This window comes from Mus caroli, unplaced genomic scaffold (assembly GCF_978045245.1).
Source record: "Mus caroli unplaced genomic scaffold, Mus_caroli_1 scaffold_6, whole genome shotgun sequence".
Taxonomy (NCBI): Eukaryota; Metazoa; Chordata; class Mammalia; order Rodentia; family Muridae; genus Mus; species Mus caroli.
This window is the reverse complement of record NW_028227261.1, coordinates 68647968-68673176: the sequence shown is the minus strand read 5'-3', so window position 1 is coordinate 68673176 and position 25209 is coordinate 68647968. Positions and strand designations below refer to the sequence as shown.

The 25209-nt window shown below is 45.1% G+C and overlaps 1 protein-coding gene across 2 annotated transcripts in view; it reads left to right on the top strand.

The window, feature by feature from the left end:
- Nucleotides 1-18220, top strand: part of Acer2 (alkaline ceramidase 2) — a 43640-nt gene extending 25420 nt beyond the window's left edge. The window contains exons 5-6 of one of the 2 annotated variants that reach the window (XM_029476357.2): nt 8913-9004; nt 14687-18220. In XM_029476357.2, coding sequence (XP_029332217.1) covers nt 8913-9004; nt 14687-14952 — 358 coding nt within the window. In that variant the 3' untranslated portion in view covers nt 14953-18220. Of the gene's footprint in view, nt 1-8912; nt 9051-14686 lie in introns of both variants that reach the window. The other variant, XM_021160271.3, reaches the window with a different exon arrangement.
- Nucleotides 18221-25209: the final 6989 nt, after the last annotated feature.

Below are 25209 nucleotides of genomic sequence, written 5' to 3'. Positions count from 1 at the left end.
TGTCATGCCAAGCCAGTCTTTCCCATGCCTTGCTTTGCTTAGGGGACAAAGAGGAAGGACTGTGCTTAATCTCTCTGCTTGTCTCTAGCCTTCCTTCCTGAAACGTGTCTGGCCTTTGGAGTTCAGGGTTGGTTCTGAACCTTCTCTCACCAGGAGAAAACGAAAGTTTATTCTGATTCAGGGTCATGACCTGATGTGCTGAACTTTGGGATGTTTAAATCATGTTGCTAAGAGACTCTCTTGCATTTAAAATACTTTTCTGGAGAGCTGAAGAGATGGCTCAGTGGTTAAGAGCACTGACTGCTTTTCTCGAGGTCCTGAGTTCAATTCCCAGAAACCACATGGTAGCTCACAACCATCTGTAATGGGATTCAATGCCCTCTTTATGGTGTGTCTGAAGAGTAAAAGTGTACTCACATACATTAAATAAATAAAATAAAATAAATAAATAAATAAATCTTTAAAAACAAACAAACCCAACTTTTCCTGGGGGCTGGAGAGGTTCAGCAGCTTAAAGTACTTGTTTGTTGCTCTGACAGAAGGCTGGGTTCTGATTCCCACTATCACATGATGGTTTACAATGGTTCCTGTCCCAGGGACCCAGACACTGTCTTCAGGAGTCTTTGCATACCACGGCATGCACATGGTGCACATACATACATGCAGGCAGAGTGCTCGTACACAAAAAGTAGATACACCTAAACATTTTTAAATGATATTTTAAAACACATCTTTCCTCCTTCTAAGAATAATTATTGTATTCATTTTTCCATTAATTTATTTATTCATTCACTTTACATCCTGATCATAGTCCCCCTGCCCCTTTCCTCCCAGTCCCCCACTCAGATGGCCTCTCCCCCATTCCCTTCATCTCTGAGAAGGGGGAGGTCCCCTCTGGGTACCAACCCCCCTGGCACCTCAAGTCACTGCAGAACTAGGTACCTCCTCTCCCACAGAGGCCAGATAATTATTTTATACTTAAAACCACCTTAGGGGGGCTGGAGAGACGGCTCAGCAGATTAAGAGCACCGACTGCTTTTCCTAAGGTCCTGAGTTCAATTTCCAGCAACCACTTAGTGGCTCACAACCATCTGTAATGAGATCTGATGCCCTCTTCCAGTGTGTCTGAAGACACCTATAGTGTAATTACATATAATAATAAATAAATCTTTGGGCCAGAGTGAGCGGGACTGGAGTGAGCAGAGATCCTGAGTTCAATTCCCAGCAACCACATGATGGCTCACAGCCATCTTTACAGTTACAGTGTACTCATATACATAAAATAAATAAAACAAATCTTTAAAAAATGATTAAAAAAAAAACCACCTTAAGAATACAATAAAGGAGGCTGGGTGTGACAGTACGTGCCTTTAATCCCAACACCAGGGAGGCAAAGACAGGAAAAATCTTTGTGAGTTCAAGATCAGCTTGGTCTGCATAGTGAATTTCAGGACATCCAGCAGGGCTACAGAGTGAGACTCTGTCTCAAAAGCAAAGTGAAACACCCCACCCATAAACCAATCAAGGAACGGTAAGAGAAGAAATAGTGGGTATTGCTCTCGGGTGGGTGAGGGTGTATATTCATTTTGCAATGCTTGTTTCCTTCTGAGACTTGACCTCACTTTGATGCTCTGATGAAATCCATGACAATGAGACTAGAACCTGGTGGAGCCAGGTTTGGGGCCAGGTTTGAGTTGACCTGGGCATCCTGATCAGCAGCTGTAGCAGGACCTGCATCCTCTGGAATAGAGGGAGACGCAGAGCCACCGCCCTGGGCTCTGGCTCTCCACTGACTTCCCTCTACTCTGCCAACCCCCAGTGACTCCGACTGGCGCTTTACTTTCACTACATCTCTGCCATGTTGCTCCGTTTTCCTGTGATCCTTAAGCCAAAATTTCTAAATTTAATTACGTTGGGTGTTCATGGAAACTTTTTATAAAAGTAATGATGTGTAGAAAAACATTTTTAAGTTACATTTTTGTTTCCGTTTGTAAGAGATCTACCTATGTAGTCTTGGCTGTCCTGGAACTGGCTTTGTAGACCAGGGTGGACTTGAACTCAGAGCTACACCTGCCTCTGTCTCCTAAGGGCTAAGATCAAAGGTGTGCTGACATCACCACACTTGGCTTAGTTTCCCTTTCTTTAGATTCCCTTTCTTATCCTTCCTCCCCTCCAGTTTCTTTCCTTTCCTGTCCTTTGATACACTTTATTATATAGCCTAGTCTGGCTTTAACTAGTCTGTAATTCTAGTCTTTAATCCTTGGGGTTACCTGGGAGTACTTCAGAGGTAAGAATGGGAGGCTACATAGTGGTTTTGAAGCCAGCTTGGACTGCATGTTTCAACAGCAGCAAAACCAAACAAACATTGAATAAACATAATATAGTTCTACCTAAGCCTCTGGCGCCCAGCTGAAATTGTGCCTGTTCTTTATTAGTTTATTGATTCATCAGCAAACGTCGCTGAAGCCCTGCTTTGGGTGAGGGACTGTTGCTAGGTAGTGGGCATCCATTGGTGAATAAACAGGTATGGCTCCTAGTTCCATTGACCTTCAGACATGAGGCAAATAACTGCACAAATCATATACTGTTTTAGCTTGTGATGGTGCTGTGAAGGAGAACCTCGGGGTTTACAGGGAGGACGCAATATGAACAAATGGCCGTTAGAGGGCGCAGTTCATGGAGTATTGGAATTCAGGCCTGAGGTGGAGAGAGTGGGCTCAGGCCTGACACTCTTGGGAAGCTGTGGTTTACTCAGAAGAGGACTAGAGTGGCTTTTGTTTTCTTTTGTTTTGATAGGGTCTCAATATGTAGCCCTGGCTAGCTTAGAACTTAGATTTAGAGCAGGCTGGCCTTGAACTTTCCATCTGCCTCTGCCTTCCAAGTGTTGGGATTAAAAGCATGTGCCACCACATGTGGCTTTGCTTGCTCTCTGTGTCTGTGTCTGTGTCTCTCTCAGTCTCTCTCTCTCTGTGCGCGAGTGTGCATGTGCGAGTGTGCATGTGTGTGTGTGTGTGTGTGTGTGTGTTGCTTGTATGCCTGCATGCCACATGCATGTGCTTACATGCCTGAAGAGGGTGTTGAATTCCCTGGAACTGGAGTTACAGACCACTGGGAGCCACCATGTATTATGGGACCCTATCTGATTCTGATTCTGTCTCTTGGCTTCCTGGCAATCATGAAGTCAGTAATTTTGCCTGGTCTCATTCTCCCTGCCCTGATGAGCCAAGGGCGACAGCGCCTGGTGGCCATGGTCAGACACCTCTTAAACCACGAGCTAGTGTTAGTATTACTCTTTCCTCTTTTTAAGTCACTTGTCTCAGGTATCTTGTCTCAGGTATCTTGTTACAGTGATGGTTTGCAGTAAGTTTTTTTATCAAGTTGACACCAACTGGAGTCATGGGAGAAGAGGGAAACTCAGTTGAAAATGTTTCCATCACACTGGCCTGGAGTAGGCAAGTCTGGGGGGGGGGGGGAGGCACACCTTCTTGATTAATGATTGACGTGGGAGGGCCCAGCCTACTTTGAGCAGTGCCAACCCAATGGAGGGACAAGCTGTGAAGAGCAAGCCAGCAAGCAGTATTCCTCCATGATCTCTGTTCAGCTTCTGCCTCCAGAGTTTTGCTCTGAGTTACTGCCTTGGCTTCCCTCTATGGTGGCCTGGGAGTTTGTAAGGTGAAATAACCCTTTCCTCCCCAAGCTGATTTTGGTCACGGTGTTTTTGTTACTGCAAAAGGAAGCAGACAAGGTTAGAAGAAGTTAATGGTTTTGGCCTTTATTTGTTCCTTCAGAAATACTTTTCAAAGGTGGCATTCACCCTTCCTGTAAGAGCATTTGTGTGTATATGTGTGTGTGGTTTTTTTTTTGTTTGTTTTTTGTTTTTTTTTTTTTTTTTTGGTTTTTTGAGACAGGGTTTCTCTTTATAGCTCTGGCTCTGGCTGTCCTGGAGCTCACTTTGTAGACCAGGCTGGCCTCGAACTCAGAAATCCGCCTGCCTCTGCCTCCTGAGTGCTGGGATTAAAGGCGTGCGCTACCACACCTGGCTGTGTGTTTTGTTTTTAAACAGGGCTTGTGAGCTGCTGTGAATCCGTTTTCACTGAAGCTGTTGCTTCAGGCAGTGGGAAGGGCCATGGCATGCAGGACCTTTGACATCTGTCCATTTGCTTAGTAAATACAAGTTAAGCCTTTTCTTGGATGCTCAGCCCCTTGTAAGACCATAAGTGACTCAGGCATGGTCAACTGAGAAAAAATGTCCTGGTTTAGAACCTTTGTAGTCCCCAGTTGTCAATGGGTTCACTGGGAATTCCTCACATGGAAACCCTCTACTTGAGGACCAATTCCACAACAAGGAAAAAAACTGGTGCAGGTTTCAGGCAACCAGTAGATGTTATGGAAATTACTTAATCCCACCCCAGGGTTCTACTGAGCCTTTACCATTTAGTTCCCAGATAAAAGACACATACTACCTTCATATTTACAATAAGCCTTAAATAGCACAAGAGCTGGGCAGATACCTGCCCTCTATGCTGTTAGAATCTACTTTCATACAGATAACCCCGAGTTAAGACTTACTGTGTTCCATCTGGGCTGCTCTTAACTTCAGTTGGCCAACCCTCATGGCCTTGCTTTCTTGACTCCTAACCAATGTCGTCTTCTCCTTCCTCCTTCTGCACCTTCTTTTCCCTCCTTGTGGTTCTCCTCCGACCCCAAGCCCAGGAATCCTAAACCTCACCTATACCTCATCTTTATTTACCAATCAGAAATAACTTGGAGGCAGGGTGAATTATGTCTACTCCAGGTCTGGGGGACCCAATATTAGCAATAGGGTACAAGCTGCACCAGGCCAATCCCCTACAAGTAGGATTTGTTTCAGAGCATTTGTTCAGTGTGTGTAAGAACTCTCTTTCTCATTTAGCAAATCTTGAGAGCTTTTCCTATGCCCAGTGTTGTTCTAGTGCTGAGGACACTTTAGAGAACAGCCCTAGTGTCAATAGGGGAACCAACAGCAAAATAGAAGATGCCAGAGGTTACATTAAAGGAGGAATGGGCCGGGGCACACACCTTTGAGCCCAGTGCTCAGGAGGCAGAGGTGGGAAGATCTCTGTAATGGTAATTTTAATATAAATGTAATCAGCAAGCTAATACAGTAGCTTTAAAAAAATTTCTAGCTAGTTCCCCAATAAAGACATAGAAAGACCAAGATTTATTTTCAACTTAAAGTGCAATAACTAGACATAATTATATTCCAGTCCTATGATCTAATCCAATCCAAAAGTCCCTGAGATATTTGCATTTTCATATCATTCTGGCCCTCTGGGTGTAAGGTGTACTCTGCCTTGATGTCTCTCCAGACCCCTTCCTCATGGTGACTCCTCTCTTCCTCTCTTCCTCACCCTCCTCCCCTGGCTGGAGGAAGTCCTGCCCTATTCTCTCTATTGCCTGGTCATTGGCTTTTCCAGCTTTTATTGACAAGGCAGAGAGTAAATGATGAGCACCGTTTACACAAACTTAGATGGGAGATTCTTGACATAATGATTAGAATACCACAGCTAGATTGCAGCAAGATATAAGGGCAGAGAAATCAGCGTTTGAATAACATAGGGATAGACTTTACACAGCTCACAATAACATGATGCCTACAGAGCTCTGTGAGTTTGAGGTCAGCCTTGTCTTATAGAGAGAGTTTTAGGATAGCTAGGGCTACACAGAGAAACCCTGCCTTGAAAACCCAAAACCCAAAATCTAACCCTCCTCCCCTTACCTCCCGCAAAAGGAGGAAGAGTTTTTGGGAGGTGGTAGCTTTTGAAATTATTTAAAAATTGTGCTCAGGAAAGGGCTCTGTGTTATCTTTCTGTTGCTGTGATAAGATACCATGAGACAGCAACTTATGTTTTTCCCTTATTGAAAATAGATGGTTGTTTTGTACAGTATATTCTGATTACAGTTTCTCCTCCCTTTACTCCTACCAGGTCCCCTCCCATCCAGATCCACATCTTTTCTGTTTCCTGTTGTAAGACAGATATCTAAAGAAAGATAACAAAATAACATTTTATTTTATTACATAAAATAAAAATATAAAACATATAAAATTTAAAAAAACCAATAAGATAAATGAAAAACAAAGAAATTGGAATATGTCAAAACAACCAAACCAAAAAAAACTGAGCCAATGAAAAAGCACAAAAAAGTCATATAGATCCAGAGATTCACATATGTTCTCACAGGATTCCTATACAAACTCCAAACTGGAAGCTATAATGCATACACAAAGGATCTGTATGGTAGATAAACAAGTGCCCTGGCTTAACATTATGTGACAAAGAATCTCTAAAGATGTGTTTAGGTTTGTTTTGTATTGGCATCTACGCCTGGGCATGGGACCTACCCTTAAGAGTGGTTTGTGTCCCCTAGTGAGACTCCCTTGGAGAAAACTTAATGTTTCTTTTCAGAATTTTTTCTTATTTAAAACAATTTTTAAATTTAAGTGTATTTTGACCGTATTCTTTTCCTCCTCACTATCCTTCCAGATCCTCTCCTGACCCCAACCCACCTAACTTTAAGTTCTTTCTCAAAAATCCAAGTCAAAAACCTCAGTACAACTCGATGCCAGTGGCTATCACTTGTAGATGGCTTTTGGGTTGGGGTGGGTGTGTGCTTAGCTCTAGCTCCGTCTGGGGTGGACCCTGGACAGCGGCCTGGGCCTCTGTGAGCTCAGAGGAGCATTGGTCTTGTTGATCGTAAGGATCTTTCTTTCATGGTGTTCTTCCTTGGACTCCTCTGGCTCTTACCTGCTTTCTGTCTCCTTTTGCACAGAGTAGCTACCCGAGGCCTGAGGGGAGGGATTTGATGGGGCTATCCCTTTTAGGGCTGAGTGTTTCAAGGTCTCTGAATCTCTCTGCATATTGTCTGCCTGTGGGTCTTTGTATCTGTGAATCTTTGCATTGCTGCACGAGGAAGCTTCTCTTATGATAACTAGGCAAGGCAAGGAATCTATGAGTATAGCAGCTAGGAGTCATTTTATTGCTTTGTTCCTTTAGCAGAAAAATAGTATTTGGTTTTCCCCTAGGTCAGTGGGCAAGGTAGTCTCAGGTTCTTGGCCGTCCAAGCAATGTTGGATATGGGTGGTTCCATCTGATGGAGTGGGTCTTATCTCAGCTCAGATATTGGTTGGTTACTCCACGTGCTTTGTGCCACTATTACTGATGGAAGTGGGGTGCAAGTTTGATAAAGTCACACAGAGCATCAGATCTCACATGGGAGGTTTATTAAGGGGAAGAGGTACAGAGGCTGCCTCTGGGCATGGGGTCTGGGGGTGGGGGGAGGGAAAAGATGGCTTTTAATCCAGGACCTTGGCACATGCCCAAGAGGACATGTGACAGGGGCAACAAGGTGTCACCTCTGGGCCGTTAGGGATGATATGTCTTGTCACCAGGTCCCTGAGAGCTGGCTATGAAGATGCCTGATTGTTAGTCTCTTGGAGTCTCTCTTGGTTGTCCCTGATTGCTAACAATTACGCCAGCATATCTTGCAGACAGGTCATTCGTGTAGATTCTTGCCGAGGACCATCCTCAGCTTGGAGAGGGGTTCCAAGGAAGGGGTGTCTGGGAGCAGTGGAAACAAACAACTTGAAGTCAGCTCGTGGGTCTGAGCTGGCAGCCTGTGTTTGGCTGAGATGGCTTTCCAGACTGCTCTCTGTGTTCTGCTCTGCTTCATGTTGTAGAAATTATTAAAATCCTGGCCTGGGGTTTCTACCCTGCCTTTGGTTATTGAGTTCACAGATGAAAGACACACTCACAGCCTATATATTTACAGTAAGATCAAACTAGCACAATAGCTAGACAGCTGCCTACCCTCTATGTTGTTAGAATCTACTTTCCTATCGATAACCCGGAGTTTCTTTCCTTCCTTCCTTCCTTCCTTCCTTCCTTCCTTCCTTCCTTCCTTCCTTCCTTCCTCCCTCCCTCCCTCCCTCCCTTCCTTCTTTCCTTCCTTTTTTTCATTCCTTTTTTTTTTTTTTCCGAGACAGGGTTTCTCTGTATAGCCCTGGCTGTCCTGGAACTCACTTTGTAGACCAAGCTGTCCTCGAACTCAGAAATCCTCCTGCCTCTGCTTCCCGAGTGCTGGGATTAAAGGCGTGTGCCACCACGCCTGGCCTCCAATGACATTCTTAACTCTAACAAGTCGCGCCTTCCGAACTTCCCACACATACCAACTGGGGACCAAGTGTTCATTCAATGAGCTGGTCTCATTGAAGCAGACACAGGCTTCCCAGGTGACTCTGAGCAGACACTTGAAGAGAACTGAAATACAAGGCTATGTGAGGGCAGAACACTCTAATCAGAGGCCAAGCAAGTCGGAAGGCTGTAGGGCCCGTTCCTGCCAAGGCCTGGGGTGTTTGAGGAACGGTGTATCTGCCATAGTGTGAGCAAAGGTAGTGAGGGCCAAAGTATGGAGAGAAAACGACAAAACAACAACTACAACAACACAAACAAACAAACAAAACAAAAGGCAGGGGAGCCCACAGATTGTGACCACACTGAAGGGAGGAAATGATGGGACTTGGACCCCCATGGCCAGACGGCAGGTTTGGGGTGGATCCTGAAGGAAGAGCTAAGAAACTGGAATGCGGAGTCTGTAGGCAGGAGGGAAGACGAACTTCTATATTTTGTATCTGCATTAGATATTAGGGTACCCTTTCATGATGGTAGGTGGCTCTATGTATCTGGAGTCAGAGCCTGTGTGGAGAAGGTTATCGAGTCACGTGCATACATGTTATGTTTACATCTATGAGGCTGTCTTTAGAATGAGGCCAGTGCTACGGAACTGGAGCAGATGAGAAGCTTTGAAGATCCAGGGAAGGTAGCCAGCAAACCCCGCGGAGACCAACCCTGACTTTCTCTCCCTCTCCCTCGCAGGTGTGACAATGTGCGTGTGTTTAAGCTGGGCCTCTTCTCTGGCCTCTGGTGGACTCTGGCGCTCTTCTGCTGGATCAGCGACCAAGCCTTCTGTGAGCTGCTCTCCTCCTTTCACTTCCCCTACCTGCACTGTGTGTGGTAAGCTCCTGCCCTGGGGTGCTCCTGCCGGGCGGTGCTCCTGCCCCCAAGGTGCTGGCGTTGACCTTGGCGCCCTCGATAGCTGCAGGGCATTGTGCTCCGGACCAGGAGCCCAGGTGGGCTCAGGGGAAGGGCACAGAGCCTACCCTTCTTCTTTCCCTTCCTCTCCTAAATCACACATTTTAGAAACAAAAGTAAGGCAGAGTGTGAAAATGGCTCCAGGGAGCTGGTTTAGCCAGAACGAACCCTCCTAAAGACCTAATTGTTAGGCTGCACAGCGGGTTGGCAGCTCCTTAACAGTTCTTGGGAGCCTGAAAACTGAGTCTGCAACCTGAACTCCGTGGTCTGGAAGGGTGATGGGGGAAGGGGAGCTGGGGCCTATGTGATGTGAGGGCAAACTGGTTCTCAGCTGGAACCACGCCCTCAAGGCCCTGGAGGCCTGGTGAAGGCTTGGATTCTGCAGGTCATCTAGGGACAGTCACACCTATTCTTTTTACAGCTACAGATAAAGCCCGGGGCACTGAAGTCTGCTGTTGAACACTCACACGCTGTTTGATCATGAGGGAATAGAGTATCTATATTTTGGGAAGCTTGGGAATGGCTCTAAAGTTCAAAGGGAAAAAACTGGAGGCTACACAATCACATACAGAATACACGCCCAGGAAGGGGAGGAAGCAAGGGAGGGGTGGGGAGGGGTATCTCAGTGGCAGAACATCGCCCCCCCCCCCCGCCCCGCCCCTGCAGCCCCGGGCCTCAAACTCCAGCAAAACAGGAGAAAGTACATGAGGAGGCCAGAAGAAGGAGTTGGAGCCTCTTGAACTGGAGTTACTGCCAGATGCGAGCCACCATGTAGGTGCTGGGAATCATCCTCTATAAGACCAGCAAGTGCTTTTAACCATTCAGCTATCTCTCCAGTCCCATGAAGTAACTTTTGAATAACAGTTTTAAACAACATAGACATATAGAAAACGGCTCTCATCATTCTACTCCTCCAAGAAAGATAATTAACAACCTGAAGTATATATATCTTTGCAGATTTTTATAGTATACATACACATTTCCTGAAAAAAAATTTTTGTCTCCTTTATTGCTAATGAAAAATGAAGAAGAAAAGGACGGCCAGGCCTGATGACATACACCATTAATTGCACATTTAGGAGATGGAGGCAGGCTAGCGTCTGTGAATTAGAAGCTAACTAGGGCTACATACTGACTTCTAGGCCAGCCAGCACCACATAGTTAGATAACATCTCTGAGTTCAAATCCCAGTAACCACATGGTGGCTCACAACCACCTGTAATGAGATCTGACGCCCTCTTCTGGTGTATCTGAAGTACAGCTACAGTGTACTTATGTACAATAATAAATCTTTAAAAAAAAAAAAAAAAAGAGCATGGACTGCTCTTCCAGAGGTCCTGAGTTCAATTCCCAGCAACCACATTCACTGCTCTCTTCTAGTGTCTGAAGACAGCTACACTGTATTCATATATAGAAATAAATAACTCTGAAAAAAAAAAAAACCAAAACCCAACAACAATTAAAAAAACTTTATCTCTTCCATCTATCTACAGCCATGCACCTGCAAATTATTCTGTTTCTAGAAAACCACAATGGCACCTTTCTATATGCAATGCAAACTTATTCTAGTCTTAGACCAAACTCCTGTCAGGCACGTGCCCAGGCCCACAGGCGCCCCCAGGCGTCCACCTGCCACACTGAATAGTTATGAATATGACCTAACGTGTTTGTGGACGACGACGTTCTCTTGCAGTATTAAAGGGTTAGATAACTCTGTATCTACTTCATGCCCACCCCTCCCCTAAGACAATGGTTTCTTATGTAGCCCAGGCTAGCTTTGAACTCATGGCATACCTGAGGATGACCACCTGATCGTCCTACTGCCATCCGTTAAGTCTGAGATTCTCGGTATTTAGCGCCACTCTCTGGGTTTATGCCCCACTGAGGATTGAACCTAGGACTTCATGCATGTTAGGTAAGCACTGTACCCCACTGCTCACCTTCCCGCTCTGCTGGGCATCACTCTTTACACATATGTGTGAGGGTGCAAAGATATCTATTTATTATATATTATTATGTATATGATTATATATTATGTACATAATTATCATATATATATATATATGTTTCACTACATGGATGCTTCTAATTCACCTAGCCAATCTGTCTATTAATAAGTACCAGGTGCTTTGTACAAATGTAGGTGTGTGTTGCATACATGTGAACACATATGAACATATGAACATGTCCGTGCATGGGAAAGCCACAGCAGGCATCCGTTACTCTCCTCCACTGCTCTCTGCTTCCTTGCCTTCGAGACAGGGTCTCTTATTGAATCAGACACTTGCCTCTTCAGCTAGGCTGGCTATCCAGCAAGCTCTTAAGATCTGTCTAAGCCGGGCGTGGTGGCGCACGCCTTTAGTCCCAGCACTCGGGAGGCAGAGGCAGGTGGATTTCTGAGTTCGAGGCCAGCCTGGTCTACAAAGTGAGTGCCAGGACAGCCAGGGCTACACAGAGAAACCCTGTCTCGAAAAAAAAAACCAAAAAAAAAAAAAAAAAAAGATCTGTCTAGCTGTCCTAATGTGTGAGGACTGCAGACTCACTCGGCTTTCTACTGAGTGTTTGTACTCGGGCCTTATTTGCAGAGCAAGAGCTTGCTTTTTCTTTTTTCCCACCAAACCATCTCTTGACCTCAATATTCTGTCATTTCTAATTTTTCACTTTTGTACATAATCTGTAAAAACATATTGATTCTAATCTTCTTCATAGGTTAAATTGTAATATAAATTGCAAGATAGCAACACTTTTTTCTATTTTTTTCTAAGACTTCGAGACTATAAGGTCTTGGACTGGGGATGTGATTTGGTTGTAGAGTGCCTGCCTCGCATAGGGGTTTGATCCCTAGCGCTGCATAAACTGGGAGTACCAGTACAGGGTCACAATCTTAGTACCTAGGAGGCTGAGGCACGGGGATCACAAGCAAGTGGGCAGCCTGGATAAGAGTGAGGCCTTATTTTATCTTATCTGTCTTAGTATTCGTGTGTGTGTGTGTGTGTGTGTGTGTGTTTTGTTTTAAAATACAATCTCACTGTGTAGTACCAGTTGGCCTAGAACTCACTGTGCACACCAAGTTGGCTCAGATCCACAGAGAACTGCCTGTCTTTGCTTCCCAAGTGCTAAGATGAAAGGCACGTGTTCCCATGCCCAACTGTCTATTTCCTGTGTGAGAGAGTTTTATGTATCCCAGGCTGGCCTCACATTCACTCTGCAGTCCTGAGTCTGGAATTACAGACAGGTACCACCATAACTGACTTTGCTTTGTTTACCTTGGCGGTGCTTGTCATCATGAATGCTAGGCGAGTGTTCCGTCGCTTCTAGCCCAGTTCTTCCATTCCTTTTCTGAACTCTGTTAGTATGCTCAGCCCACATGATTACACACGCAGGAGTTATTAACTGCTGTAAAGCTTTGCTAACCTGATAGGGAAAAAGATATGTTCTAATTTTTATGTCTTTAAAGACAGTGCCACCAGATATCTTTCAAAACATAATCTGAATGGTGGCTTTAGGATGCAATTTAATTGCAGTCTTTCAAATTTGCCACATTTCCTTATTCAAAGTATACCTTCTGATGTTCTAATGTTTTTGTCTGCAGTGGCTATGTGCTGTTTGTAATGCAAAGTTTCATTAACTACTCATTAGTTGATAACTGTTATTTTGAGATGGTCTCACTATGTAGCTCTGGCTAGCCTGGAACTTGATTGTAAACCAGGCTGGCCCCAAATTCACAGAGATCCAACTGCCTTTGCCTCCCAAATGCTGGGATTAAAGATGTGGTACTGTACCCAGGATGAAGAGGTTTACAAAGCATAAGAAACAATACACGGAGCTGCCACATGTGGCTATTCTTGGAGGCCAGGTCTCATCTCTACTACCTTCCTCCCTGTTCTTCATCCAACCCCATTTTAAAGCAAAGCTCACACAACATTTATAACAATTAACATTTGGGTGTTATAAGTTTCAGGTCTTTATCACATTGGACAGATAGTTTCCTTTCCTTTCTTTCTTTCTCTCTCTCTCTCTCTCTCTCTCTCTTTTTTTTTTTTTTTTTTTTTTTTTGGTTTTTTCGAGACAGGGTTTCTCTGTGTAGCTCAGGCTGTCCTGGAACTCACTCTGTAGACCAGGCTGGCCTTGAACTCAGAAGTCCGACTGCCTCTGCCTCCCGAGTGTTGGGACTAAAGGCGTGCGCCACTACGCCTGACTGTGTCTGGTTTTTCTTGACTGGTTTCTGTGCCAATCTTAGACAAGCCTCTTCCATCAAAATTTATAAAAATTTAGTTTTTGAAATATATATTACAAGCATAGGTGCTGGAGAGAAGGCTCAGCAGTTAAGAGCACTTGCTGCTCTTATAGAGGACTGTAGTTCAGTTCCAACACCCAGGTTGAGTGGATTACAACCACCCCCAACTCTCATTCCAGGGGACCCTGCACCCTCTGGTGGTCTCTGCAAGTACTGCACAGATCTCCATATACTCACATAGGACACATACATATAGAGTAAACCATTTTAAAATTATATTTTAAAAATTTTAAAAGTAATTCATTTTTTACATTTATATATATATATATGGATGTACATGCCATAGTAGTATATGTTTGGAGGTCAGAGGACAACTTTTGGAAGTCAGTCAGCTCTTTCCTTATACCATGTGGGTTCTGGGGATTGACTCAGGTCATCAAACTTGGTGACAGTCACTTCATCTACTGTGACATCTCACAGGTCTGTATTTTAAATCTTTAATTCATTTGGAATAAGCTTTCAATATAGTGTATAAGGAAGGATCTGTCTCCCTTTAAAAGACTTCTTTCTTATTTTTTTTTCTTTTCTTTCTTGTCTTTTTAATTGTTTGTTTGATCGGTTGGTTTTTGTTTTGCTTTGTTTTTCAAGACAGGCAGGGGTTTTCTGTGTATCCTTGGTTGTCCTGGAATTATCTGGCCTCAGACTCAGAGATCTGCCTGCCTCTGTCCCCTGAGTGCTGAGATTAAAGGCATGCAACACCAATGCCAGGATTTATATCCTCATATAAAGGGCAAAATGAAACTTTAGACCGGTAAAGATAGTCTAAAAACAAAAGGGTTTTCCCATAAAGCTCTGAGCATCCTTTACTACAGGCCACATTCTAATGGCAAGCACACCCTGAACATCTTGCTAAGGTGCTCCAGATCTAACTCTGGGTTCATCTGTTTCCACCTTGCCATTTCCAGTTTCATCCTGGTCCCTCAGTAAGACTGAGAAGACCCCAAAAGTATTTGGTCCAATTATGTAGTAGGATTTTTTTTTAATTGTGGCTCTGGTTGACTTTGAACTCACAGTGTAGTCCCCTTGAGTCGGCCTCCTAGAGCACTAGGGCTACAGATCTGAGCTACCATGCCATTTCAATGGGACTGTTTTGAAAACTAGGACAGGCTCAGGTGCTCATGGTTTATCACACCCCTTCTGGCGTCGCTGGCTATCTCATCCTTTGCGTTACACCTGCCCTCTGGATGAAAGGGACAGCGGGGAGGATGGGTGGCCCCAGGGAGAAGCTCTGCACCAGGCTCACATCTCCCTTCTCTTGCAGGCATATTCTCATCTGCCTTGCTTCGTACCTGGGCTGTGTGTGCTTCGCCTACTTTGATGCTGCCTCAGAGATACCTGAGCAAGGTCCAGTCATCAGATTCTGGCCCAGCGAGAAATGGGCTTTTATTGGTGTCCCCTATGTGTCCCTTCTGTGTGCCCACAAGAAGTCGCCAGTCAAGATCACGTGATGGCAAGGCAGTGACCTGCTTCTCTACTTACTTCTATTCGAGTGCGCGCTGGGCTTCGTTTGCTAGCAAAGATGGCTGAGGGGGTTGAGGAATTGGTGTGGTGTGGGTGTTTAAAATTCTATTCCTTTGTGATCTAACTGGACAGCAGTGTCTGACTTCCCCAGGTTAAGAAATAGAGGGCTCAGGGACATGAGGTGTCTTTCTCAGTACCCTTTCCAGGCACACGGGGCCTGCTGGGTTATGTCCATAATGACATCGACAGAGTAGTTCTTTCGGAGACCCAGGGCAGCCCAAAGTTTCTTACTGGAGAAGGTAGCTTGCTGTAGATCCCACCGTTTCCAGACTCTCGACCCCCTGGTAAAACAAGACCTTCTGATTTTGTGATGAAAGGTTCCAGAACTTTTCATTTTGCCGGGAGAAACTGTCCTTCAACGAAACCAAGTGGGCAAATCACGTGAGGGCTGTGACTAAGAGGGGTGGCTTGTCACTCGCACCTCTTAGCTTTCCCAGGTTCTCCACGTGTTTGTGGATCCTTCCACTACCTCTGCTGAGAGATGGAGCGGCGGCTTCAGAGAGCAAAGCTGGTAACATCCTCTATGCCAAAAGCTACACTCCTCTTTAAGCACACATTAAATATAGACACCATTTCTGCTCTTCCAGAGTGCAGCAGCCTCAGACCCACAGAGAATCCTTCAGGCTATGTGAAGAGTCCACACACAGCCCCCTCTTGTGAGCTCTGTGAGAGCAAGGCCTCCTTGTAATCACTGAGGCAGCTCTGGAGGTTTGACTGTGGAGCTCCTGTGAAGATTTTGGAAAGCTTTTCTTATTGGAAGCTTTTGGTGTGTTGTTACCTCCAAGACTCTGACCCCATTCCTCTGCTGTCTTTAGGGGATGTGTGCTTCCTGAGTGATGTAGCCTCCCTAGGATGTGGGCCTCCTGGGATGTGGGCCTCCTGGGATGTGGGCCTCCTGGGGATGTAGCCTCCCTGGAGTGTGGGCCTCCAGCTTTTGTTTTCATAATACCTGGTGCTAACTGGTTTCTCAGAGCACTTTGCTCTTCTTGATGCTGGGCAGTCACTACACTCTGATTGGCTGGCTGGGGATCCCAGGTAGGAAGGGGCAGACTCTGACATGAAATTCTCTCCCCTGCATCCTACTGTCTTCACTGGGCTATCTTCAGGGTATGAGGTGGGTATGGGTTATCTCAGGGATGTTTGTAACTCAGGCACCTTCTGCTTTCTGACATTCCATTATCCATGGTGAGACTGCGCTCAGGGGACTGGAGTTGGAACACCGTTCTGAGTGGTGTCCTGCGTCTGAAGGAGCTGGCTGCTGGTTCTGGCACTTCTAGGAACTCCTACTCTGTTTAGAACCTGCACAGGGTACAAAGTGGAAACTGGACTTAAAGAGTTTTTAAATGAATAGACTTCATTCTGCTTTTGTGGCTTTGGAGTTTTAAAAGTAACTTGCTGGGCTATTTCTTGTTTATAGTCACAAGTATTTATAGAACATGAGGTGTAAAATAAGTTGTCTTTTATTAAATTCATAGCATTTACCAAATCTCCCAGGTAGCAAACACATAGTCATCTGATTGGCAATTTACAAGGCAGGAATACTTGGTTTTGAATGATTGTACATGTCATTTTAACTGTAGCTTAAAATATGTTTAAAATGATTTTGAGTGAAATGTTTGTGGCAACCTAGAATTGCGGCTGAGTCCTTTGATTTTTGAGTCTAGAAATTTTCAGAGGGTAAAATCAAACCAGCCTTGTTTCTGGTTCATCTTCCCAGGCAAGGGAGCTGCCCTTATGTATTCTGCACTGTATAAATGTCGTGAAGATGACACCCAGCTGCCTTCGTCTGGAAGGGTCGTCTGGGGCTGGAGAGTTGGTTCAACAGTTAAGAACCCGTGTCGCTCTCTCCGCTCTCTCCCAGACGACCCAGCCTTGATTCCCAGCGAGCTTGTGAGGCTCATAACCTGCAGCTCCAGCCCTGATGCGTCCGACGCCCTCTTCTGACTTCTAAGGGCATTTGGTGCACACGTATACAGGCAGGCAAAACATTTGTATACATGTAAAGTAATAAATGAATAAGTTTGTAGGACGGTTGAAGGAAAGGGGTTTTAGATGCAAGGTTTAGTCTGACCTGAGTGCCCTTCCTTAACTGCGATGGTGTCCTCAAAGTCAGGGAAGAACCATTTCTTTTTTACCAGGAAAAGGACTTATTCCCTAGGGCCTCTGATGACAGCCCTAGGTACAGGGATAAAATACTGATGGATGCGCATGAACATACCTGGGTGAAAGGAGCCGAGTACCTACTTGGACGCAGTGGGCCACTTCCATAAGCGGAGCCCGGTAACTGATGTGCACTGCAGAATCTTCTTGCTTCTGGTAGAGATGACATCGATGAGTGACGTCGTGACCACTGGGCCCTGCATGGGTGTCGGGCTCTGTTCTGTTCCGAATCTGCCTGGGATCTCAGGACAGAGGAAGCCATGAATGTTACCAAGTGGTCATGTCTGTCAATGGTTTTACAGTTTTGATCCTTTGTTGGTTTTTAGGAGAGGAATTCTCTCTCTAGTGCCCTGTGATGCCAAAGCCAGCCCTTCAGAAGTGTTCTTTCAGTCCTCTTCCCTTTGTAATGTGATCCATGAGGGGAAATGGGTGTCTATCCAGGGAAAAGTGCCTACCCCAGTCATGGGTCAACAGTGTTGTGTTGAGGATCAAACATGGCTCTGTAAAAATCGAGCCACCCTTTCCATTGGTTGGATTTCTCAGGAGTCTGAATCTTCCCTCACGAGGCCTCTTCTCCCAACCCCCACCCAGAGCCAACACTGGGATTTGAACCTTCTCTGGCTCTTTCTTCCCTCAGGTCTGACAACTAATGGTCTCTGGGGACACCCAGCTAGGGCCTCCCCCAGCTCCTTATCCAGCTGAACTTGGATTCTTCCCAACCAGGGCTTGGCCTGGGTGCTGTTGGTCCCACTGGCCAGTAGTAGCCCATCTTTGGCCAGATTGGGATCTCAATAGATTTTATAGACATTATTTTCCCACAGACTTTAAAACATGGCTTGTGTCTTTCCTTACACATCAGGTCAGATTTAAAACTATTTTATAACCACAGGAATTAGACCAAGCAAATAGAGTACTTTCAGATATACACTGTGTTTCATACTTTATGTAGACTGTGCTATGTATAGGCGGTATGTACCCTGGCTGAAGTAATATTAACCATAGCTCGGGGGGATTTACAGACCTTTTGCACTTTATGCTTTTTTGTAAACTCTGATAACCATGGCCAATATTAAAGCCATAACTGGCATTTTCCGTGAATAAACATGCATATGTATCTATTTCTGAAATTATTTTTTTCTTTAAACATTTATTATTATTTATTGTTGTTATTATTATTATCTGTATGTGTGAATGTATGTATGAATGTATGTATGTATGTATGTATGACGTATGTGTTTGAATGGCAGCCCTCACACTGTGGAGATTGGGCTCTTCTTCCCCACTTTATGTGTGTTCTGGGAGTTGAACTTAGGTTGTCAGGCTTGGGTGGCAAATGCCTTTACCCACTGAGCCATCTCACAACTCATAAACATTTGTTTGTTTATTCTACCAGAGTCTGATGAAGTCCAGTCTGGTTTTGAATACACACACACACACACACACACACACACACACACACACTCTCACATATTTGAGGATGACTCTGAACTTCTGATCCCCCTGCCTCTACCTCCCAAATGCTGGGATTACATGGGGGTGGTTTGACTGAGTGGCCTCCGTAGGCTCATATGTCTGAACACTTGGTCCTCAGTTGGTGGGTGTGTCACTGTGGACAGTTTAAGGTTTCGAAGAACCTTCCACCATTCCCAGTGTGCTCCCTGCTTGTGGATCAAGATGTGAGCACAGATGTTCCTGCCTTTGTGCAGTCATTGAGGTTTATAGCCTTGTGGAGATGTAGGCCCAACTGGGTGCTTGCTTTTATAAGTTGCCTTGGTCATGGTGCTTTATGTCAACATTGGGAAAATAACTAAAATAGTCACCATATGTAGGTCTTCCAAATTATTTCTGTAGTATCTGTAATGAAAATTTGTTTTTCCTTCTTCGTTCCCTTCCTTCCTTCTCCCTCTTTCCCTCCCTTCCTTGAGGCAGGATATCATGTTGTAGCTTAGATTGGCCTGGAACGTTAGGCTCCTGAATGCTTGGGTTGCAGGGAGGGGTCACTGCTCTGAGCAAGAGTGCAGTTCATGTGTTGCAAAGCACCGTGTATTTGTCTGGGTCTGTGTGTGAGAGGTTTGGGCATTTATGACTATACATGCTTCAGAGAAGTTCATTGAGGTGTGAGACAAACATGTCAGAAACATTCCAAGCACAGAGTACCCAACCGCGGTGCTCCTTGATTGGGGATTCTGTGATATGCCATGTGCTGTCGCACACAAATGACTGCTTCAGGCAGTCGGTGGAGGCAACATCTTGTGACATTTCAAAACTGTCAGTAGCAAGTAGATCACGCCCCATTCCTCCCTCCCTTCCCCTTTGAGAAATGGGAGCCACCTTCTAAGTAACACCCCCAGCCCTCCTACCCCCTCCCCCAGTACACCAGGTGGCAGCAGGACAAGGCACATCCTCTCCCACTGAAGCAGAACAGGCAGTCCATTTAGGGGAACAGGATCCACAGGCAGCAGCTTCTTCGTGAGGAGAGCGGAAACTGATAGTGAGATATAAAGTGAATAAAAAAATGTAAAACAAAGACCAAATATCTATCTATCTAATCTAATCTATCTAATCTTATCTATCTATCTATCTATCTATCTATCTATCTATCTATCTATCTATCTATCTATCTATCTATCCATCTATCTATCTATCATATATATATCCACATATATATGGATATATATATTCTTGATTTTTTTCAAACACATTTGAAACTTTCATGGCCTGAGAGCTATGTGGGAAGACTTATTAGTAAAGGGGCTTTTCTGTGTCAGGGTCTTCTTGCCATCACTGCCTGTGTGGCCTCTGGCAGTTAGCTTGACCTTACTTGACAGTCCTCACCCACCATAGTCACAAACCATAGTCTGTTTGTGAGATGTATAGGAGTCACTGTAATAAATTCCTAGGTCTAATTTCTAGGCTCCAGTCCAGTCCATGTGGTGTGGGCCTCAAGTGCATTTGTTCAATAGACAGGCAGGCCTGATGAAGCACAGGCCTCGGAATTGCCTCTGTTCTCTTTGACTGTGTTCTGTGAGATAAACCGGGCTATGATGCAAACAAAACAAAACAAAACAACACAACAACGAAACGCACAAAAACCTGTCAGTCAGTGACTGTGGTGGTAGGACCTGCATCTACTTACTTATTATTACTAACTTTCTGTGACAGTCATTTCAATTTAAGGTTAAATTCGGTGACCAGACTTCTCTCTGGCTAATAGGAAGAGACACTGGGGGGCTTGTGAGATGGCTCAGTGGTTAAGAGCACCCGACTGCTCTTCCAAAGGTCAAGAGTTCAAATTTGAGCAACCACATGGTGGCTAACAACCATCCGTAAGGAGATCTGGCGCCCTCTTCTGGAGTGTCTGAAGACAGTTACATGTACTTACATATAATAAATAAATAAATCTTTTTTATAAAAAAAGGAAGAGACACTCACTGCATTAAGGTGCCAATATGAGGGGCTGGTGAGAGGGCTCAGTGGGTAAAGGCACTTGCTGTTAAGTCCACTGACCAGAGTTCAATCTCCAGCATCCATGTGGTAAAAGAAAGACTCCTGTAGGTTATTTTCTAACCTTCTCATGTGTACACACACATGCACACACACCAACAGCAACAACAAACAAATAAAAGGTAATTTTAAAAGAGGACTCTAACACAAGACTGAACAGTCCAAACAAAGTAAAGTGAGTCTGTCAGAGGCCCCTGTGCTCCCAGTTCCATGCCATTGCAGAACTCCTCACAACTGCTAGGATGCAGGATCAACCAAGTGTGGAGGGGGCTGCCCACTCAGGGTGGGCAGGAAAGAGGCCGAGAGGAGAGGGCCAGGGACAATGCATCTCTCCAGGGTGCAGGATCAGTGACACTTCCTCTGGGTAGACTCCGCCTTCCAGTTTGCACCACCTCCCCAAAGGGCCACCAAATTATGAATCTATCCATGTGTTAGTCCATTGATGAAGTCAGAGCCCTTGTGAGCCAATCACTTCCCCAAATCCCATCTCTTTGCAGCCAAGCTTTCAACAAAGGAGCCTTCAGCTCAAACAATAACAATGGTTCTCCACACTGACAGCTATTCTTCTCCCGTACTTTGAGACATTGGTCTAGTTTTTTTGTGTGTGTGTGTTTGTTTGTTTTTAGCTTCAATTTACAGAACATGCAATATTTGTTTTTATGTGTCTGGCTTTTTTCACTTAATGTCCTCTAGCTCAACTGCCACAAATTCCAAGACTTCATTCTTTCATGTGGCTGAATAATATTCTCTTACATGTATTTTCCAGGGGTGCTTCGATCAGCTGATACCCTGAGTGAGAGCCAGTGAGTCACCAGTCATCTGTCTCCCTTTTGTTTCTCAAGCAGTTTGTCCCAGCTACAGGGAGATGAATGCAGGGTGGGGTTAGGGATAGCAGAGGTAGGCAGCTGTATACTAGAGATACTTCTAATGTCTGTGGCTCAGCATGGTGAGGATAGTTTACATCAATGTAATGTACATTTCAGGAAGAACTGGGAGAGAGGAATTCTCAGGCCCCTAGCACAAAGAATATTAGCTGGTCACTGGGATGGGAGTGGTAGAGATGTGGTTCTGTCGTTACACGGCATATGCATGCATTATCTTGGTGTGCTTGATAAATATGCACAGCTATTAGGTATCATTAAGAAGGACTCGATGTTACGTTTAAAGACTTTCAAGTACTAAATAAGGCTTGGGAGGCAGGCTAGGGTGTTAAACAAAGATGGACCTTAATTTTCTGCAAGACTTCTCTCCAGGTTGACTGTTGGATTGTCCTTAATGTGGGTTGTGGTACTGGATTTGACATATATTGTGTTTCATATATTGTCATGTATTTTAGTTTCACACTGTTGAATTTTTCTATAGTTTAAAATACAGTATCTGCATTTCACCCACCACTCTGGGTAGAATTGGTTTTCCTTCCTGCCCGCCCTCTTCCCTCTCCCTCCCTTCCCCTTTCCGGGGGTTGGGGTGTGGGCACCGTTTATTTGAGAGAGTGTGGCAAGGAGACAAAGATATTGCCCTGGCTGGGGTACAATAGCTTTGAGAGATCCATCCACCTCAGCCTGTGGGGTAGTTGGGGATGCCTGTATCAGGCCTCTGTCACTTTTCAGGGTTCTGATAGCATCACCTTTATTGCCTCAAGTGGTACAGCTGTCTCTGACCATCTCTGGCCAGTGACACCTAGCGTACATGTGGAAGTGACCGAAGATATGGCCAGAAACACAAAATAAATAATTAAAATGGACAGACGATCGAACGAATGAACAAACAAGGTTTTTATGGGATTCGCGAGCTATTTTATGAACAATGCAAGCAAGAGTAACCCCTGGGCCCGAAGGATGGAGAGAAACTAGTGGAGACGTCGCGCCACCGTGTGACCTTATGTGGTATTGCAGTTAGTGATGCCTGCTTGTCTCCAAACTCAACTTTTCAAATGGCAGACAAAATGTCAGCTTTCTCAGGGCACATGTTTGTTTCCTTGGATTTTTCTTTCAACTATCTCTCTGCCTTCTTTCCATCCTCTCTTTTCTCAGTAACTCATTGTTATAGTCTAGGGTGTTGGATCTTACTAGAATTTTAAAAATCTACTCAATGTAATAAAGCAAATATTTTCCTGCATGTAAAACTCTTAATATAGATGTTGTCCAGAGGAAATTTTTGTGTCAGTCTGTCAGTCTGTCAGTCAGTCATGCATCTATCTACCTACCTATTTGACCCAGTCGCATGTTCATGTAGCTCACTCTGGCATTAACCTTAATTATTACTTAATATAAATTCCAGGATGCCCTGCGATTTCTGATCCTCCTGTCCCCACCTTCCAAGGCTGAGGTGACATGTGTGTGTCACCTGGTTTACTGAGAGGTTTGTTTGTTCTTGTTGTTTGTTTGTTTTATAAGAGTTATTTATTGTATATGTGTGCATGTTTTGCCTGAATGTGTGCCTAGAACCTTTGGGGGCCAGAAGAGGGTGTCAAATTCCCAGGAGCTGGACTTATGGAGTTTGTGAGCTGCCATGTGGGTGCTGGGAATGGCGAGTCCTGCTTATCTACTTTTTCATTATTCTGTAGTGCTTGCAACTGGACTCACTTTTCCCCTTGCTTGAGATGCCCAGTGTACCTGTCCGACAGCTCACAGGCCGTGCATTCTGTGCCTGGTCTGCCCTTGTCTTCTTCCTGGCATGTTTTGAGCTTTCTGACGTTGTCCCATTAAAAGAATCTTCTGAGAAATGTGTGGTAGCACACATCTTAATCCCAGCACTCAGGAGCTAGAAGCAGGAGTTCAAGGCCAGCCCAGTCTATGTAGTGAGTTCCAGGATAGCCAGGGCTACACGGAGAAACCATGCAAGGTGGAGGCAGCACAGCGTGGGTCTCTACATGGCTCTAGAAGGCACCTGGTCCCAAACACCTATTTCCAAATAAGTCACATTGGATCTGGGTGAATGTGGGGAGGGGGTGGCTTTGATCCACTCCAAGGTCTCTATAAGATGCTTCCTACATCACCTAAGAATGTGGGATTCCCCTCCCCACTATTAAACTCTGCAACACACACACACACACACACACACACACACACACCATGCATACCCACATTCTTATAACACTTTCATGGTTCACACACACACATACACATACAAACAACAGGCATACCCAGATTCTTATAACACTTTCATGGTTCCCATTGGAGGGTCCATGCTAACCTTTCATCCTCTTGGGTCCAGCTGGGTGTGTATTTCAGGCACATTTTGCTGTGGCAATACACAGTGATGCTGAGAGGGATTTGTAAGCAGGATAGGAAGTAGTGGAGTTTGCTTGGTGTTCACTTGGCATAACGTTCCTCTGTTCTGGAAGTTGGGGTTTCGGGGGTGCAACTGTCCTGTCACCCATGTCCCATTTATGCCATGACACCCTGGTGTGTGTGTGACACTCTGGTAGTGTGTGTGACACCCAGGTGTGTGACACCCCGGTGTGTGTTGGTGTGTGTGTGTGACACCCTGGTGTGTGTGACACCCTGGTGTGTGTTGGTGTTGTGACACCCTGGTGTGTGTTGGTGTGTGTGACACCCTGGTGTGTGTTCCCAGAAGCATGCGGGGTTGCCATGGGGGTCACTGGTCCTAACATGACTTCATGAGTGAGTTCGCAGAGTAAGAGACATGGTGGCAGGAAGGCCTTACTGAGCAAAGTCTCCTTAGACAGGAAAGCAACATGCAAACAGACTTGAGGGGTGTGTGTCAGGGGCAAGGCAGGTAAGATGTCCTCTGGGACAGTGCTCAAGGGATGACAGTGGCTTTCAGTTTGTATAAACTGATCCCAATCAGTTCTCTGTTGTTAAACACTATCATAGTCCTCCTCCTCCTCCTCCTCGTCATCATCATCCTCATTATCATCTTTGATAACTTTTAAATAATATCTGGAGTTGACTGGGTGACAATGAAAAACATTTTAGCAGCTATCTTTAATCCTTCTAAAAATGGACCTAGTGAAAATTGTTTAAAGTCTCCGTGGTCAGTGTGGAACAGAAGGGAAAATCTGCTCTGTCCAGATTGCATTATCTGGTACTGATCTCATCTGGGGGTGTGGGGGTTTCTGTGGGGGAAATTCTATCTTTTTTCAGAGAATGATGGGTTTTGAGATTTTCAATTATATGGACCATCAATTAATAAGGAGACATAAATCATGGAAGACAAAGGAGTGGATTTTTCTCTTCTCCTTCAAGCTCAGCCAGGGGAACTTTTCCCTTACCTGGGGTTGCTTAGATCAGACACAGAGTGGAGAGAATCCTCACTGGGAGAAGTGTTTCCTCTTCCCTGTGTGCATTCTGCTTAGAGGACGGGGGCCTGGATGAGAGGCCTGACTCCCTCCTGCCTCCATACAGTGACCAACCCTGACTGTGAGCAGGATTCAAGCAAGTAAACAAGCAAGCACCCTGCTCTTGAAGTGGGACAGGTTGAGATTTTCGTCTCTCTGGGTGACCTGGCAGAGCCAAAGGATTTGTGTCCCCAACAGGAGGGGGCACAGATCTTAAGCTGGGATCAGGAGGGTGTTACTCCAGAGAAAGCCACTGGTCAACATAGAGAAACAAAACTGACAGAAACACATGGATA